General features: G+C 39.8%; 1 protein-coding gene across 1 annotated transcript in view; it reads left to right on the forward strand.

The window, feature by feature from the left end:
- The window catches only part of EML6 (echinoderm microtubule associated protein like 6), a 123,597-nt gene that overhangs the window by 95,111 nt on the left and 14,001 nt on the right, over positions 1 to 14,485 (forward strand). The window contains exons 31-35 of the mRNA XM_018564317.1: positions 3,851 to 3,859; positions 5,550 to 5,628; positions 10,349 to 10,478; positions 11,395 to 11,493; positions 13,967 to 13,987. Coding sequence (XP_018419819.1) covers positions 3,851 to 3,859; positions 5,550 to 5,628; positions 10,349 to 10,478; positions 11,395 to 11,493; positions 13,967 to 13,987 — 338 coding nt within the window. The remainder of the gene's footprint in view (positions 1 to 3,850; positions 3,860 to 5,549; positions 5,629 to 10,348; positions 10,479 to 11,394; positions 11,494 to 13,966; positions 13,988 to 14,485) is intronic.

Here is a 14,485-nt window from a genome sequence, read left to right on the forward strand (position 1 = left end):
CCTGAAGCTGATCCTTCCCAATTATTGACGTACCATGCCTTGTTCTGCACTTTGTCTCTATGTGAAGACATCCACCTTAAGAGGTAGAGTTTTGTTTTCTCCTGTCAGAGCCTTCAGCAAGAAGAACAGTGAGCAGCACTATGGACATCACAAAATCTCACCCCAAATCTCATGAGACTAGCAGTCACTCTAGAAACAGTTCCTCCCACACTACAGATATACACCTATTAGGTTGCAGGCACAGGAGTGCCTAGACACCCTCTCATACTAGGAAGTGCACACTATTTTCCAGGAGGAATTCAAGACAAAGGGTCAGTTTTTCAGGCTCCACTTGTGACTATTTATCACTTTTTGGTGGATTTTATAACATTTTAATGCAACTAAAGTTCATAGAATCACATCTGAAGCTTGCCAAAACTCAAGTTGTAAAAAGGCCATTCAAAAATTCATCCTAGCCTTTATAAACACATTACTGGATAGTAAATGCTTCATGCTAGCTTCATGCTTCAGGCTAGCTGCGCAGAGTTTTTATATGATATCATTACATATTCACTTATCACAATAGATGTTCTTACCATTGTGCCACCTACCACCAAAGCTCAGTCCTGCACATAATGTATGCCTAATGACAACACGGAACTACTTGTCTATAAGGGTCCATTAGAGATGAAGTACCCCTAGGGAGAACTCACACTAGCAGAAGTGAGAACTAGCTTGGGATGGAAAACTTGATCTACAGTATATTTTGGTTCACACTGGATTCTTCAGACCTATATTTTCATAGTACATATTGTACAGTAATTCTTTAGAAAAGAGAATATATCTTACATTTTACCCACGTGTTTAAAGATATTGTTATATATTTTTTGTCTGCCAATATAAAAAGAAGTCCTTTTTATACTATGTTGTGATATTTTTCAATTTGATCCTGTGTGAACTTAACGTATCACAACTGTACTCTAACACAGACCTAAATGAACTGCTTTGAGTATTGCAGAGCTTGTAGGCTCTAGCAGTCTTAAGTTGAGTTCTTCAATTGTAGCAACCAATTTATTGGTCTCATGTGAACTTGATAAATAGACATTCTATATTATTGTGTCAGGATTACAAATTGCAAAATATAACATGGCTGATTGTAAGTGTGATTTTATACACAAAGCCTTGTTTTTGTGACATCTGAGATACTTATAACTGAAGCTGACCTTAAAGGTCAGTTTACATTACAGCACGGTATGGATACAATCAGTGCATGCTTATTGCACAGCACAATGCACCACATGTTAGGTGTGCTGGTACATTGCGTTGCCATTAATTCTAACTGATGAGGTTCACCCAACAATGTGCAATGTAAATTGAGCCTATCATGCTATAATACATACTGTACACGGTAGTTACCTTTAGTAAAATCTGTCTGTGGGTGCCTGATAAAACTTTGGGCTAACACTTCTTGGCGTGAATATTATTCAAAAAGGTTACACATTCTTGTCTGATCGTTAATTTCTCTTGTGAGATAAGTCATCACTCCCCACTTCCTCTCTATAGATATTAAAATGAACACTTGAGCCAGCAGAAAGTTTATGTTTATACAGGACACTTGCCATGCAGACATTAACAGACTGCCAGGTCTGCCTACGTCTGACTTTACACATATACATATTTTGCTAGTCTAATCCTGCATTATTCTGAAGCAGATGAACCATTTGATTATGATAGTTATAGGTATGATTGGTGTTACTACTTTCCAGTCAATTGGTAGGTTGGATTTTGCTTTGGTCTCATGTTCATGTACACAGTAAATGTGGCATGAGGCAGGGTTCATCCCCCACATCGTCTTTACTAGTATCTGTGGCACCAGACAGGAGGTCTTTCCCCAACCTGACTTTGACAGGCTGAGTTTGGCATTTGACTAACCTGGTGTTGCCATTGGCCGAGCAAAGCTCCACTCTTGCTATGGAGAATCAGCTGGGGAGAGCAATGTTTTATCCTGCTCTCTCTAGTAGACTTCCCATAAGAATATATGGTAAACACTGATCAGTGACACAAGTAGCTTGCTGGAAAGCCAAGCTAGCCTTTTATGTTCATGCATGGGTTTGGGTGAGGATCTTTTTTCTACAGGGCTCAAAGACTGTAACGAAGACCATGAAGGGAATCAAATCCTACCTGACTTCACCCAGAATGGGGAAATGTTTTGGGGGGAGCTGTCATTTTATTTTGGAATATGCTACATGTGACCAATTACTGAAATAATACCTAATTATATAAGGCCAGTGTAAGGGTGAACAAGCTTACATGAAAGCATATACAGGTATATAGTATATTTTGTAAGTTATAGATTCCAAGAAATAATAGGAAATATTTCTATATGCCAGACAAAACTGTGCTCAGCTAGCAACATGCTTGGCAATGTATCTGCACCTAGAACCGCCCCCCTCCCCCCACCCCTTTGTTCCCAGAATATTTGTAGTGCTTTTCCCGTATCCCTGGCTCATGCTCTAAAAAGCCGTTTGCTTATTGGGGCCTATATACTAAGCCTTATCTTACCTGTCAAGCTCAGAAATAAGTTCATATGATATTTCATGTGATAGCTTATTTATTAATCTATTGACAGATGTATGGGTACGGGTATTCCAGAACGTTGTGTACTGTTTACATTTGTATGGTAAATGTATTTAGTTTGACATGCATAATACTTTGGCATAATGTAGAAAAAAACGCATGTACACCAGTTCTGATGTAAGAAAGTACAGTGTGTCTTTAGAAGTCATACCTGTGCTTGGAACGTTTTTACCGCGATTTGCGGTAAAAGAAACGCGCGACAAACGCGCGTTTCTGAGGGCTATCCGGCTGTATCCTAATGGATATGCGCGGCAAATACGCCCCAAAGAAGCTCCTGTACTTCTTTGGGCGTAGGACGATTTGCAGCGCGTTCCTACGCGCTGTAAAACGCCCAGGTGGGAACCATGCCCATAGGCAATCATTAGTTTTCACATGTTGAGCGTTTTACAGCGCGTAGGAACGCGCTGTAAAAAGCCCAGGAGTGAACCAGGCCTTAAAGTTTCTGTGCTCAGCATATTAGATCACAGCAGTGAGAGGGTCATTTCAACTCAAACTGGTATTTCAGCTATGGCTGGGAAGTTTGATCACTCACTGGCCTGTGATATGTATTAGGGCTCCAGCATCAATATATCCTAGCCAGAGAACAGGGCGCTTGCCCACCCCAACTATGGAGTCTCAATTTTGCTGATCCAAATTCATAATGTAAGATAAACAATAACTATAGAGTGAAAAAGCAAGTCCCTTGTAATGTTCCTGGCATGTGAGGAGAGTATGGAGCTCAGCTGGGGATATCTCAGCACTGATGTCCCCTACGGATATAGCACGCCAGTATGTAATCCACTGGCATCTACTATATTGAAATATCATATTAAGACACAGTTTGTTTTCCTCTGCAGGTGATGTGTTTTTTTGCAGTTTTATTATAGCTTTATGCAGTAATCAATGTGAAATTCTGATGCACTCTTTGTGGAAACAGTAACTTGGGAATGAAATATATAAATAGTTCCATTTGTAACTTATACACCAACTCAAGCCTAGTAAATAGGCCCCATTGTTTTATGTTCTCTAGTACCTCTGGGCTTTTAGTCATTATGATTTATATTGACTAGTGTGGGTTCTCTCTTCCTCTCAGACCAATGCACCAATGTGTCTGAAAGTTGCTGGCATGCGTTCATTTGATTTGTACAGCAAATCAAAGCTCATTTGACCCTCGCTTGTGCATGAAACGCATGCTCAGGTGTCCTCAGCAAACATTCACTAAGTTTTTCACTTGGTTTTATTTGCTGCTTACAAGGGGATCAAGGTAATGTTATATATTGTGATAATTGCCATCATTCACATTGAAGTATAACTATTCATTGTATAAGTTAACATTTAAAGTTCTTAAATGTGCAAAAAATATACAATTGCTAATCAAATGTCTGTTTGAAAAAAAAGGAGGTTTAAACCAAAATGTTTCTTCCCGATTCACTCTCATTCCATCTGTCATATTCTAGTGAACGTTAACTCCTTCAACTCTGGCACCTGTATTTCCCTTATGGACCAGAGCAATTCATACATTGCTGCTATGGGCATGTTTATCTGGTGATAACTTTGTGATTACTAAAGATAACAAAGTCTTTAGGTAATACTGTCTTGGAAATTTTATTTTATTTTCTATGCAATCTATAGACAAAAATACACACCTTATTTATAAACGTAGTTATAAAACAATAGCTAAAAATATAACATTTTATTCTACCCTGTTCTGTTTATAACAAGACTAAAATTATGTGTTTGGTTCATAGCTTTAAGGAGTTTCTAACAAATATACTAAATGCAGTTTTTTCCCAATGTTTCTATTTATTTAATGGAATACCCCCTAGACAAATAAAAAAAAATGTAAAAAAAAAAATTAAATATTAGCAGTTCAAGAATTAAATTAAAGTATTTTTTTTTTTTGGAAAGTTGCTTTGAATGAAATAGTAAATGCAATTGGGCTGATTTAGTAAAGGATATCAGAATCTTTACACAATAAATTGTGTGAATATTCACTTCAATTATCCTGTCATGTACAGTTGTAATAAGTAAACCGGAATTTGCTTGTCACATGATTGGATAACTGAAGTGCATATTTACACAATTTATTATCTAATGCAGGGGTGCCCATTAGGTAGATCGCGAAGCGAACACTGGTAGATCGCGATCAGCTCACTGACCTGTGTCCTGTCCTCCCGTGGTGCTCGTGCGGCTGAATGTGTCAGACGCCGCAGACGGGAAGGAGAGAGGAGAGGAGACTTGGGAAGCTGCTGCAGTGGAGGTAAGAAAAGAGACAGGAGAGAGACAGCAGAGAAAGAGGAGAGACAGCAGATAGAAACAGGGGAGAGAGGAGAGAGAGAAGAGAGGGCCGGTTCACATCACAAAGTCTGCGTTTGAGAGTGTTCAGTCTCTAGAACGCATTGGAATGCAAGACGGCCGGCTCCCTGCGTTCAGGGGTGGTAGGGGGTGTGGAAGGGCATTGAAGTCAATGGCACCGCAGCCACCTGAATGCAGGTGTTTTTTCATTGGTAGATCTCATTGAGCTTGTCATTTGAAAAGTAGATCTCCAGACGAAAAATTGTGGGCGCCCCTGATCTAATGTATGGGTACCCAACTCCAGTCCTTATGGGTTGTTCAGTCCCAATCTGAACAAAGGTTTAGTATTTCTCTAACAGACATAAGTAAATAAAGTAAAACATGGTTTACAAAAAGTCAGAAAATGACTCTGCTTATACTGAAATCCTGGCCAGTGTGTGGCCTTAGAGGATTAAAGTTGGACACCTCTGGTGTGCAACCAGACATGGTCAATATGGACAAATAGGTCCCATTGTATCTCTCACAGAAACTTGTTTTGACATTGCTCCAAAGTCTCATTCCACACAGCAGCAAAGAAAATGAATAGTGTACATAAATTGTAAAAAAGAGATTCATTTGCCACAGTTTCTTTGATTGGTTGTCCATTTATATAATTGTAGACCGTCGGTTAGCAGAGCAGCTCCTCAGCCAGAAAAGCTACAGAAGAACAACATTAATAAGAAAAAGAAAGTGGTTGAGGTATGTATAACTGGGTGTGAGTATCGTGTACATTCTACAGAGGTTTTATTATTGTGTTTACCTTTAGTAGGTATCATTGTACAGGACTGTTCTGATTTGCATTGTAAAAAAACAAACCAAAACCTTAAAACAGATCAAACACAAGAAATAAAAATTGTGAATGAATCAGTACGCATCCATTGGCTGACTTGTTGTCAGTCTCTTGTCTCTTCACCAGATAGATTTAAATATACGCCTTTTATCTCACTGCCTGCTCAGCATTGCAATCATCGGAAGCCCTCCCCTCAGCGGGGCGGGCTTGCGATGATCGCAAGTACGATCTGCCTGTGCAAGATGGGCAGATCGTACAAGATTTTAATGACCTTACAACCATCGCACAACGAAAGTCGTGCGATGGTTGTAAGGTGTATGGCCAGCTTAAAGCACAATAATACACTTCTCAGCGTTATTCCCCCGAACAAATATAATCAAATTCCCCCCCGCACACTCCCCCTTATTAACCCCCCACACACATAACATAATATACTCCCCCCTTATTAACCCCCCCACACACATAAAATAATATACTCCCCCTTATTAACCCCCCCCCCACAACCGCAAGTCAGGTACACGGTCTGGATTTGTTCCGCGGACCGGTACTTGGAGACCCAAATTTCTACTCGCTCTCACCTTATTTTTACTCGCCAAATGCGAGCAGGCGAGTGGAAATTTTGAGCCCTGGCATAGATGATCGTTCACTTCCAACCTTGTGTTAACAGTCTGGGTTTGCTCAGTTCACAGGGGCATAGTTATGCTCTGTTCTAGAATAACTATACCCTCATGCACAGAGTCAGCTCCACAAAGACAAGGTTTGATGAGTTTGATATGAAGGTACTTAAGTAGCCTGTACAGAGACCTGACCCCAACCCTACAGAAAACCTTTGTCATGAACTAGAATTCCATTTGCTAACCTGGTCTTCTTTCCAACATCATTTCCTGACCTCACAAATCCTCTTTTGACTGAATTGGCTTAATTCCTGCAACCCACTTCAAAGTCATGTGAAAAGCCTTCCCAGAAGAATGTAAAGGGGGAACCAAATCCATATTACAAGGTTAAAAACACCATCAAACGCAGGATTAGCCTTGGCAAAAATTTTGCGTACCCATTCCCTAATCGATATTTGAACCCTATAGAACAGAACCCTATAATAAGAGATTATACACACTTTTCTTATGTCCATGGTACTTACGCAAGAATAGACCATATTTTAAATAATAGAATTAGAAGTAAAGTTAAAAGAGTTGACTCAACAACATAAACATCTTCCTTGGCCTTCCCTCCTCCATAACATCGAGAGCATACAAACTGAGCTTAACCTACTTTTGACCACAAGAGCGGAAAAAAGTCTCCGCTGGTTGACTAATAAAATGTATTTACATAAAGATCGAATAGGCACATTATTGGCAACTAAATTGTCTCCTAGTCTCCTCAACTTTCCAATTCCTAAGATTAGATGTAGAACGGGTACTTATACCCAGAATCCAAAAAAAATACTCCAGGAGTTTCATAATTGTTACTCCTCACTATACGAAGCCCAAACCCAGACCTCGTGATCGGATTGCTAAATTTCTCAGTGACCTTTCAGTCCCTGTTTTATCATCAAAGCATAAACAGACCTTAGAAGCCCCTATCTCCCTGTTAGAAATTAAAATGGCTATAAAAATGGCGAAATCGGCCTCAGCTCCAGGCCCAGATGGCTTCCCTATTAGCTACTATAAAAAGCATGTAGAGACATTGGCACCCCATATGGAAGCCTCCTATAACTCCTTACGCTTAGGTGCCTCTCTTGACCCTGACTTAAATAGAGCCTTTATCATTGTCATCCCTAAACCCCATAAAGATCCAGGAGAAGTCTTGAATTACAGACAGATCTAATTGATTAATAATGATATAAAATTCTTGTCTAAAATCTATGCTAACAGATTAAATTATTTTTTGGGCAACTATATAAATCAAGATCAAGTAGGCGTTATTTCAGGAAGGCAGGGCCCGGATCAGGTTAGAAGAGCCATAGACCTTATCTCATTGCTTAGAAATCCATGGGATGGGGGCCCCGCACAAAAAGGGATCTTGCTATCCTTGGACTTACAGAAAGCATTCGATTCTGTTTCCTGGGAATACTTGCAGCAACTGTTAAAAGAAGTGGGGGTTTGGGCCTCATTTCCTACACATATTTCAGGTACTATACTCAGCTCAGATTCGGTTTCAGGGATACCTGTCAGACCCTATTTTAATTCGAAGAGGTACAAGACAGGCGTGCCCTCTCTCGCCACTTTTATTCGCTATAGCGCTAGAACCCCTGGCCATAGTCCTCCGGGATAGTCCAGACATTAGAGGAATTGAATGCCAGGCAGTACATCATAAATGCGCTTTGTTTGCAGATGACATGCTGCTTTTTGTAACTTCCCCTCATGTCTCACTACCCAACATCATGGCACACTTGGCAGAATTTGCCGGGTTATCGGGTCTTTGAGTCAATGCTTCTAAATCTGTGGCATTAAACATCAATCTCCCTCCTGAGCTGTGGTCGGGGCTTAAAAAATCCTTTCCATTTGAATGGCGCTGTGCTTTCCTTCAGTATCTTGGAGTAAAAATCACTCCCTCTTATACTCAATTGTATTCGGTGAATTACCCTCCACTCTATAAACTCCTCAGGGAAGATATGAGGAGATGGTCCTCTTGTAGCCTTTCCTGGATGGGCCGCATCCATTCAGTTAAAATTACCTTACTCCCTAAAATTTTGTACTATTTTAGAACTCTACCAATTCCGATCCAACGGGCTGAACTCCCTAAATTGCAAACGTCTATCATGAACTTTATTTGGGGCAATAAACATCCCAGAATTTCGCAATCCATTCTTTTTAAATCTAGAGTATAGGGGGGTCTAGCGGTATCTAATTTGTTTTTGTATTACCGGGCTGCACAGATGTCACAGTTATCCTCTGTATATTCCTGTGCAGCTGCTCCAGACTGGGCTAAAATAGAAATTGGCTCGGCTAGGGGCACTCCTATCGAAGTATTAAAATGGATGACCTCTAGGCAAAGGCCGGCGATCATAGCCCCTACCCTGTCACATTCTATGGCCCTGTGGGATCGGCTGTGAGGCAAGGAAGGCATCGTTTCCCCTCACTCTCCTCTGGCACCATTGTTCAATAATGTGAATTTTCAACCGGTATTGCAAACCAAAGCGTTCCAATGGTGGATCGACAAAGGCCTGTACAGAATTGGAGACTTAATTAAGGGTCATAAACCAATATCTCTGGCCTATTGCCAAAATATTCTCCAGATGCCACAATCGGAAACGTTAAGATTCAGGCAAATTCAGCATTTTCTACAGTCATTAAAGATACCTGACGCTGGCATCCCGTTGTTGACAATTTACGAAAGATGATGTCTAGTAGCCACCGGTCTAGGAGGGGGGATCTCTATAATCTACTTGGCTCAGCTTGGCCCATTTACTAAATTGTCCTATATGGACGCTTGGGAATCTGTGCTAAGGGAAGTCCTCTCTACAGATGAATGGAAACAGTGTACCATGAGATTAACTATGGGGTTGCTTAATGTTTCCCTATTAGTAGCCAACTACAAAGTCTTCTCTAGATGGTACCTGGTTCCAGCAAGGATAGCCACCATGTTTCCAGGGTCTAGCCCTTTATGTTTTAGAGGATGTAACCAGCAGGGCACGATGATCCATGTCTGGTGGCAATGTCCAAAACTGCGTTCCTTCTGGAATCGTTTTTTTGCTTTGCTCTTTAGAATTCTTCAGGTGCATGTTCCGAGTGACCCCCAGCATTTGCTATTGAATAAACCAGTTATGGGGATCCCTAAGGTGCAGGGCAAATTATTATCCTTCTTTTTCTTAGCAGCCAAGATATCAATAGCTCGGTCCTGGAAAGCCGGTACTATCTAAACTAAATTGGATCATGACACATGAGAAGCCATATAGTATCTTACAAGACAGATACCTTAAAGGAGAACTATGGGGTCAGGGCTTTTCCCCATAGTTCTCCTTAGGGTAACGGGAGGACACAAACTAAAGAACCCTCCTTGCACATCGTCAGCTAACCCAGGCTAAATACTGACTAAGAAATCCGAAGCTCAGGAGTCTATTCCTCTGTCCCTTTTCTCTTTTCCTCCTTTTATTTTCTCTTCTTCCCTTCTTCTAATAAATTAATGTTTCCGTTTTGGACCCCTGGTGTGCGTCGCGAACAAGCCCACTAAGGGAATTTATCATATGTAAACTCAGTAATTAATAATGGTATCCCTAATAATAAGATGGAAATTATTATCACACTATCCCCCTGATAGGAAGTAGATGTTCATTAGCCAGAATGATTTGTAGCTAACAAGATCAGAATGGTATGAGTTAGAGTTAAGGGGGTGGGAGAGGGGATACAGTGCTGAGACCATAGGCTTATTAGATATGTTACTGTGCTACATATGATACTTGAATGTAACAAACTGTTTTCAGAGAAGCGCTAGTTGAGCAGTTGTGGTGGAAGGGTTCAGCAAGCTCCATCCAGACCCAAGCCCAGGGACAAGAAACACCTTGGCAGACCTCACTTTCTTAGCTGGCCTGTGAACAGCATTAAATCACTCAGGAAGAACTGGTATAGAAAGAGTATTTCTATAGTTTACCTTCACACTTTCTGTAAACCGCTGTCTTGTATTATATTGCAGGAGCTCTCTCTGGAGCATGTGTTTGGCTACAGGGGCTTTGATTGTCGTAACAACCTCCATTACCTCGGTGAAGGTACTGATATTATCTATCACACAGCTGCTGCTTGCATTGTACAGAACATTTCTGCAGGTATGGTTAAACAATTCCAATAGAAAAATGTCATGTTCTGCATGGTATCATCACATATTGTTCATCATATTTTGACCTGGCATATTATGCTCAAAATGTACAAGCATTTGTCATGAACATACTGCAACCACACCCTTATCAACAGGGCCAATTACTTATACTAAGTATGCTTGGACATGTAACCGCTGCACAGGGAATTAAAGGACAAGGACAGAGAAGGACTCTCCCTTCTACTGATGATCACTTTGGCCCCTCTGTAGAATAAACCACACCCTATTATGTATACTAAACTGTACTGTGGTAATATACATAATTTTATGAAGGAGGAGATTAAGGGAACTAGAGGCTGTACTTGGTCATTCAGTGATAAACTGATAGAATTGACATATGTCTGTGAAGAGTCTCATTCATCCAGGTCATGGTATAGCTTTATTTTTCTTGAAGATGTTTCACTGGTTATCCGACTAGCTTTCTAAATTCAGAATTACTTGAAAAAAATTATCTGGGAATATATATGGTGAATGATGCTCCAATCAACATAATCTGTTAATCATAACCAGCATGGGGTCAGAGACCTCATGGAGGTAAGGTGATTATTGCATTTGCATGATTGGAGCTAGCAGATGTTATTAAGCTGACGCCTAAACACAAGATAAACAACATTGTGTATACAGTCCAGTGAAGTGAGGAGTGCTCAGAATTGTATGTCGGGGAAACAAAACAGCAGTTACACCATGAATGGGTCCAAAACCTTTTTCATTAGGCAATACCCATCAGTGTATAAGTAGTCATAGTGAACATTTGCCTTTCTTCAGCTTTGTTGATTATGCATGTATAATTATTACTAGAATAATTCATTTTCTTGTGAGCAGCACAGATTCTAATCCTGACAACTTTATGTTTTTTCTTGCATTAGGAAGTCAGAGCTTCTATTTGGAACACACTGATGATATTCTCTGCCTGACTGTCAATCAACATCCAAAGTACAAGAATGTTGTTGCAACTGGACAAATTGGTAAGGGATGAGAGTAATGTGTGTTACATCATCTTCAGACAGTATTACTGCAGGATGTGCTAATGAAATATTTACATATCATTCAGTGTAATAAAAGACTGACATCTGCAATGGCGTCCACCTAATGTCCATTCTGACATGACATTGCAGTCTATAGTACTATAATAGTAGATGCCTAGTACTATGGTGTGCTATATAGGAGCAACAGAGCTTTTCCCAGTCTGTGGGCCAGCACTGAACAAGCCTGCCATTGACAGATCTTTATTTGCATTGATTATGACAGCATATTTTAGAGCACATGAAAATTGTTTTGTGATAATTCTTTATGGCTTCCTTTTTTTTTCTTTGTGATATTCTTGTAATTCAGTTATCATTTTCATTATTATGTAATTGCATTAATACTATTTTTGAAATTCTGCAGTGGCACTGGAGGATGAGAGGATACTATTTGTACCATTTTTAGTTACACATTTCTTTCATAATAAACATCTCTACTACAAATGACAAGTTATAAATTGGTTTCACTACATATGCAACCAAAGAATTATAAGGCAATATTTTGACTCGTATACTTTGGGGTTGCAGTGTTATTTATTACAGTACCCACACAAGATTTTTATTGGTAGGATTGGGTCATAGTGATCATTTGGCTATGGCAACCAGTTGCTGTCACTGGCCGATTTGTCAGCTGGGTGGACTGAATTTGTCATCTGATTGGTTGCTTACCGTAAGGAAAGAAGACCAGCATAGGGATTGCTGGCAGCGCTTCCACTTTCTTCTTCCATAAACAATAACATGGTATTTGGGCAATACAAGCACACCTTCAGGGCAGTCGTAGTGTGTAAGGGACTGCTCTGTTTTTATGGCTCTGATGATGTTACTTGCGTCTGGTATAAGAGTCCCTATAAATGAGAGCTGTTAACATCTGTTATGCAGCAGCGCAGCTGTATGAGTTGATCCAGCCATTCACAGATGTAAACTTTACATAGAAAATATTTTAAAGAGTACCTGTGCTGTGGGGACTGTGCGCACAAACAAACAGAAGTGAAATTACTATTAACCAGCATTGCCTGTAGGCTCTTTATAGCTGATAATGATTTCCCTATTATTGACTTAACATGGCTTGTTCTGCATCGTGTCTCTGTGTGGAAGCAGCCATCTCGGTTCATGGCTTTGCCATGAGCTGTCCCCCCCACCATGACAGGTGATGACTGGGTCAGAAATATTCAGGAAGCTGCAGGGGAGAATCAGAAACCAATGATCTACAGAATAAATCAAGGCAAAGGCAGGGGGATCCTTTCTCTGCAGGTCCTCAGGTACAGCTTCCTCTCCAGCAAAGCGAACATTGAGCAGCACAGTGGGAGAACAGCAATGCCTAAGCACAGTTAGGACGTGCACTGCTGTTTTTAAGAAGGAATGTAAAAATACTCACTTTGTGAATTCAAATACACTTTAACAGAACATAAATCACAGTTTTATATAACTATTAACGTATTTAGTCTTAAAACAAACCGATAATACATTGTGAGCTTTACCACTGCATCCTTCAACTGGGAAATGTTTGTTGCATCTTTAAAAGGAAGGTAGTTGATGTCAGTAGCTAGAGGACTGTGTTCAGAGCTAATCCATTATTAACTTTGTTACAACCTCTTGCGTCATCTGCCATCGCCTTCCCACCGGACATCCCTTTCTGATGCAAGATAAACAAAGTTAGAGTGTGGTGTCATTCATGTAACTGCATCAAGCTACACACACACAACTGCTGGCAGTGTATATCCCCCACTCACCTTTCTATAGTTGCATTAGAAGAGGTGATTAGTGTTTTTTTCTTTATTTTAACGGTTTAATTTTTGATTCACACTGGATTATATAAAGTACACTGGGCTTACACAATAGAAAAACTATTCTTTCTATACATTAAGATTTTTCAAAATGAATGGTTTTATGACAACTGCAGAAAGTCAAAGGTAAAAAAATGACATAACTAGTAAGCACATAAGAATAATATCAAAAATGCGCAACCAAAAGTGGTCTTTGGACTTGAATTAGTGATCACATCTCATGAGAACATAGGTGACCTAGCGCTAGAGACATTTAGCTTTTATTTTATTTACATACCCTAACATTTGAATGATGTTTAATAAAATATTGAAATACATTTAATTATATTAAAAAGTCACAACCAAATTAAATGTTCAGCAACACATGTATTTATATGTGTGATAAGAAATTGTAATTAAAATAAAAAGGATGCTAGGCACAAGTATTTGTAATAAAATCGGTGTTATATACCTATATTTACTAAGCAATAGTTCTATATCTATTTCTTTTCCTGTCATTCTCATACGTTAAACATTTTGTGTTTGCATGCGTCTAATGCTAATCTAGCTTGCCTCGGCATTAGAAATACTACTTATTTCAGTTGTTGGTTATCCCTGACGCTTCCCCATTTGCCATTGCTCTCACAACGCAGGTGAAATTGCTGAGTACTCAGGTAAGGTTTCCCATAACTGTCGTGTAGTACTAGTTACAGGTCCTCTTTAGTCCATCCATGTTGTCTGTAGCTGTACCAGGCTCCGGTACACATCCACCATGTTCAAGTCTCTGTATGGCAGTATCCATGCACAATGTCCCCCATGTCTTTCACATTATCACTAGATTGGCTTTGGGCAACTGTTGAGTAAGGACAGGTCCCAATAGGCTGCCAAGGTATCCTGGGACTAAGTTTCCAAGTTAGAAGGCAATGGGATGCCCATAGTTACTCTAGACTTGAGTCATTCCTCATAATACAAACAAGTCCTGTTATCACAAGCTTGTAGTGTGTCAGTTTAGACTTGTATAGTAATTATTTGACCTGTATTGTTTCAATCTGTGTTTTCTTGTGGTAACAAAAGATCTGTATGTGTAGATTTCTATACTTGCTATAAGGGCCCATGCTCACAGATTATTGTAACTAAAGATATATGTTGTGTGTGAATGTGTATAAATGTGT

The sequence above is a fragment of the Nanorana parkeri genome, unplaced genomic scaffold (assembly GCF_000935625.1).
Source record: "Nanorana parkeri isolate BGI_ZX_2015 unplaced genomic scaffold, ASM93562v1 scaffold744, whole genome shotgun sequence".
Taxonomy (NCBI): Eukaryota; Metazoa; Chordata; class Amphibia; order Anura; family Dicroglossidae; genus Nanorana; species Nanorana parkeri.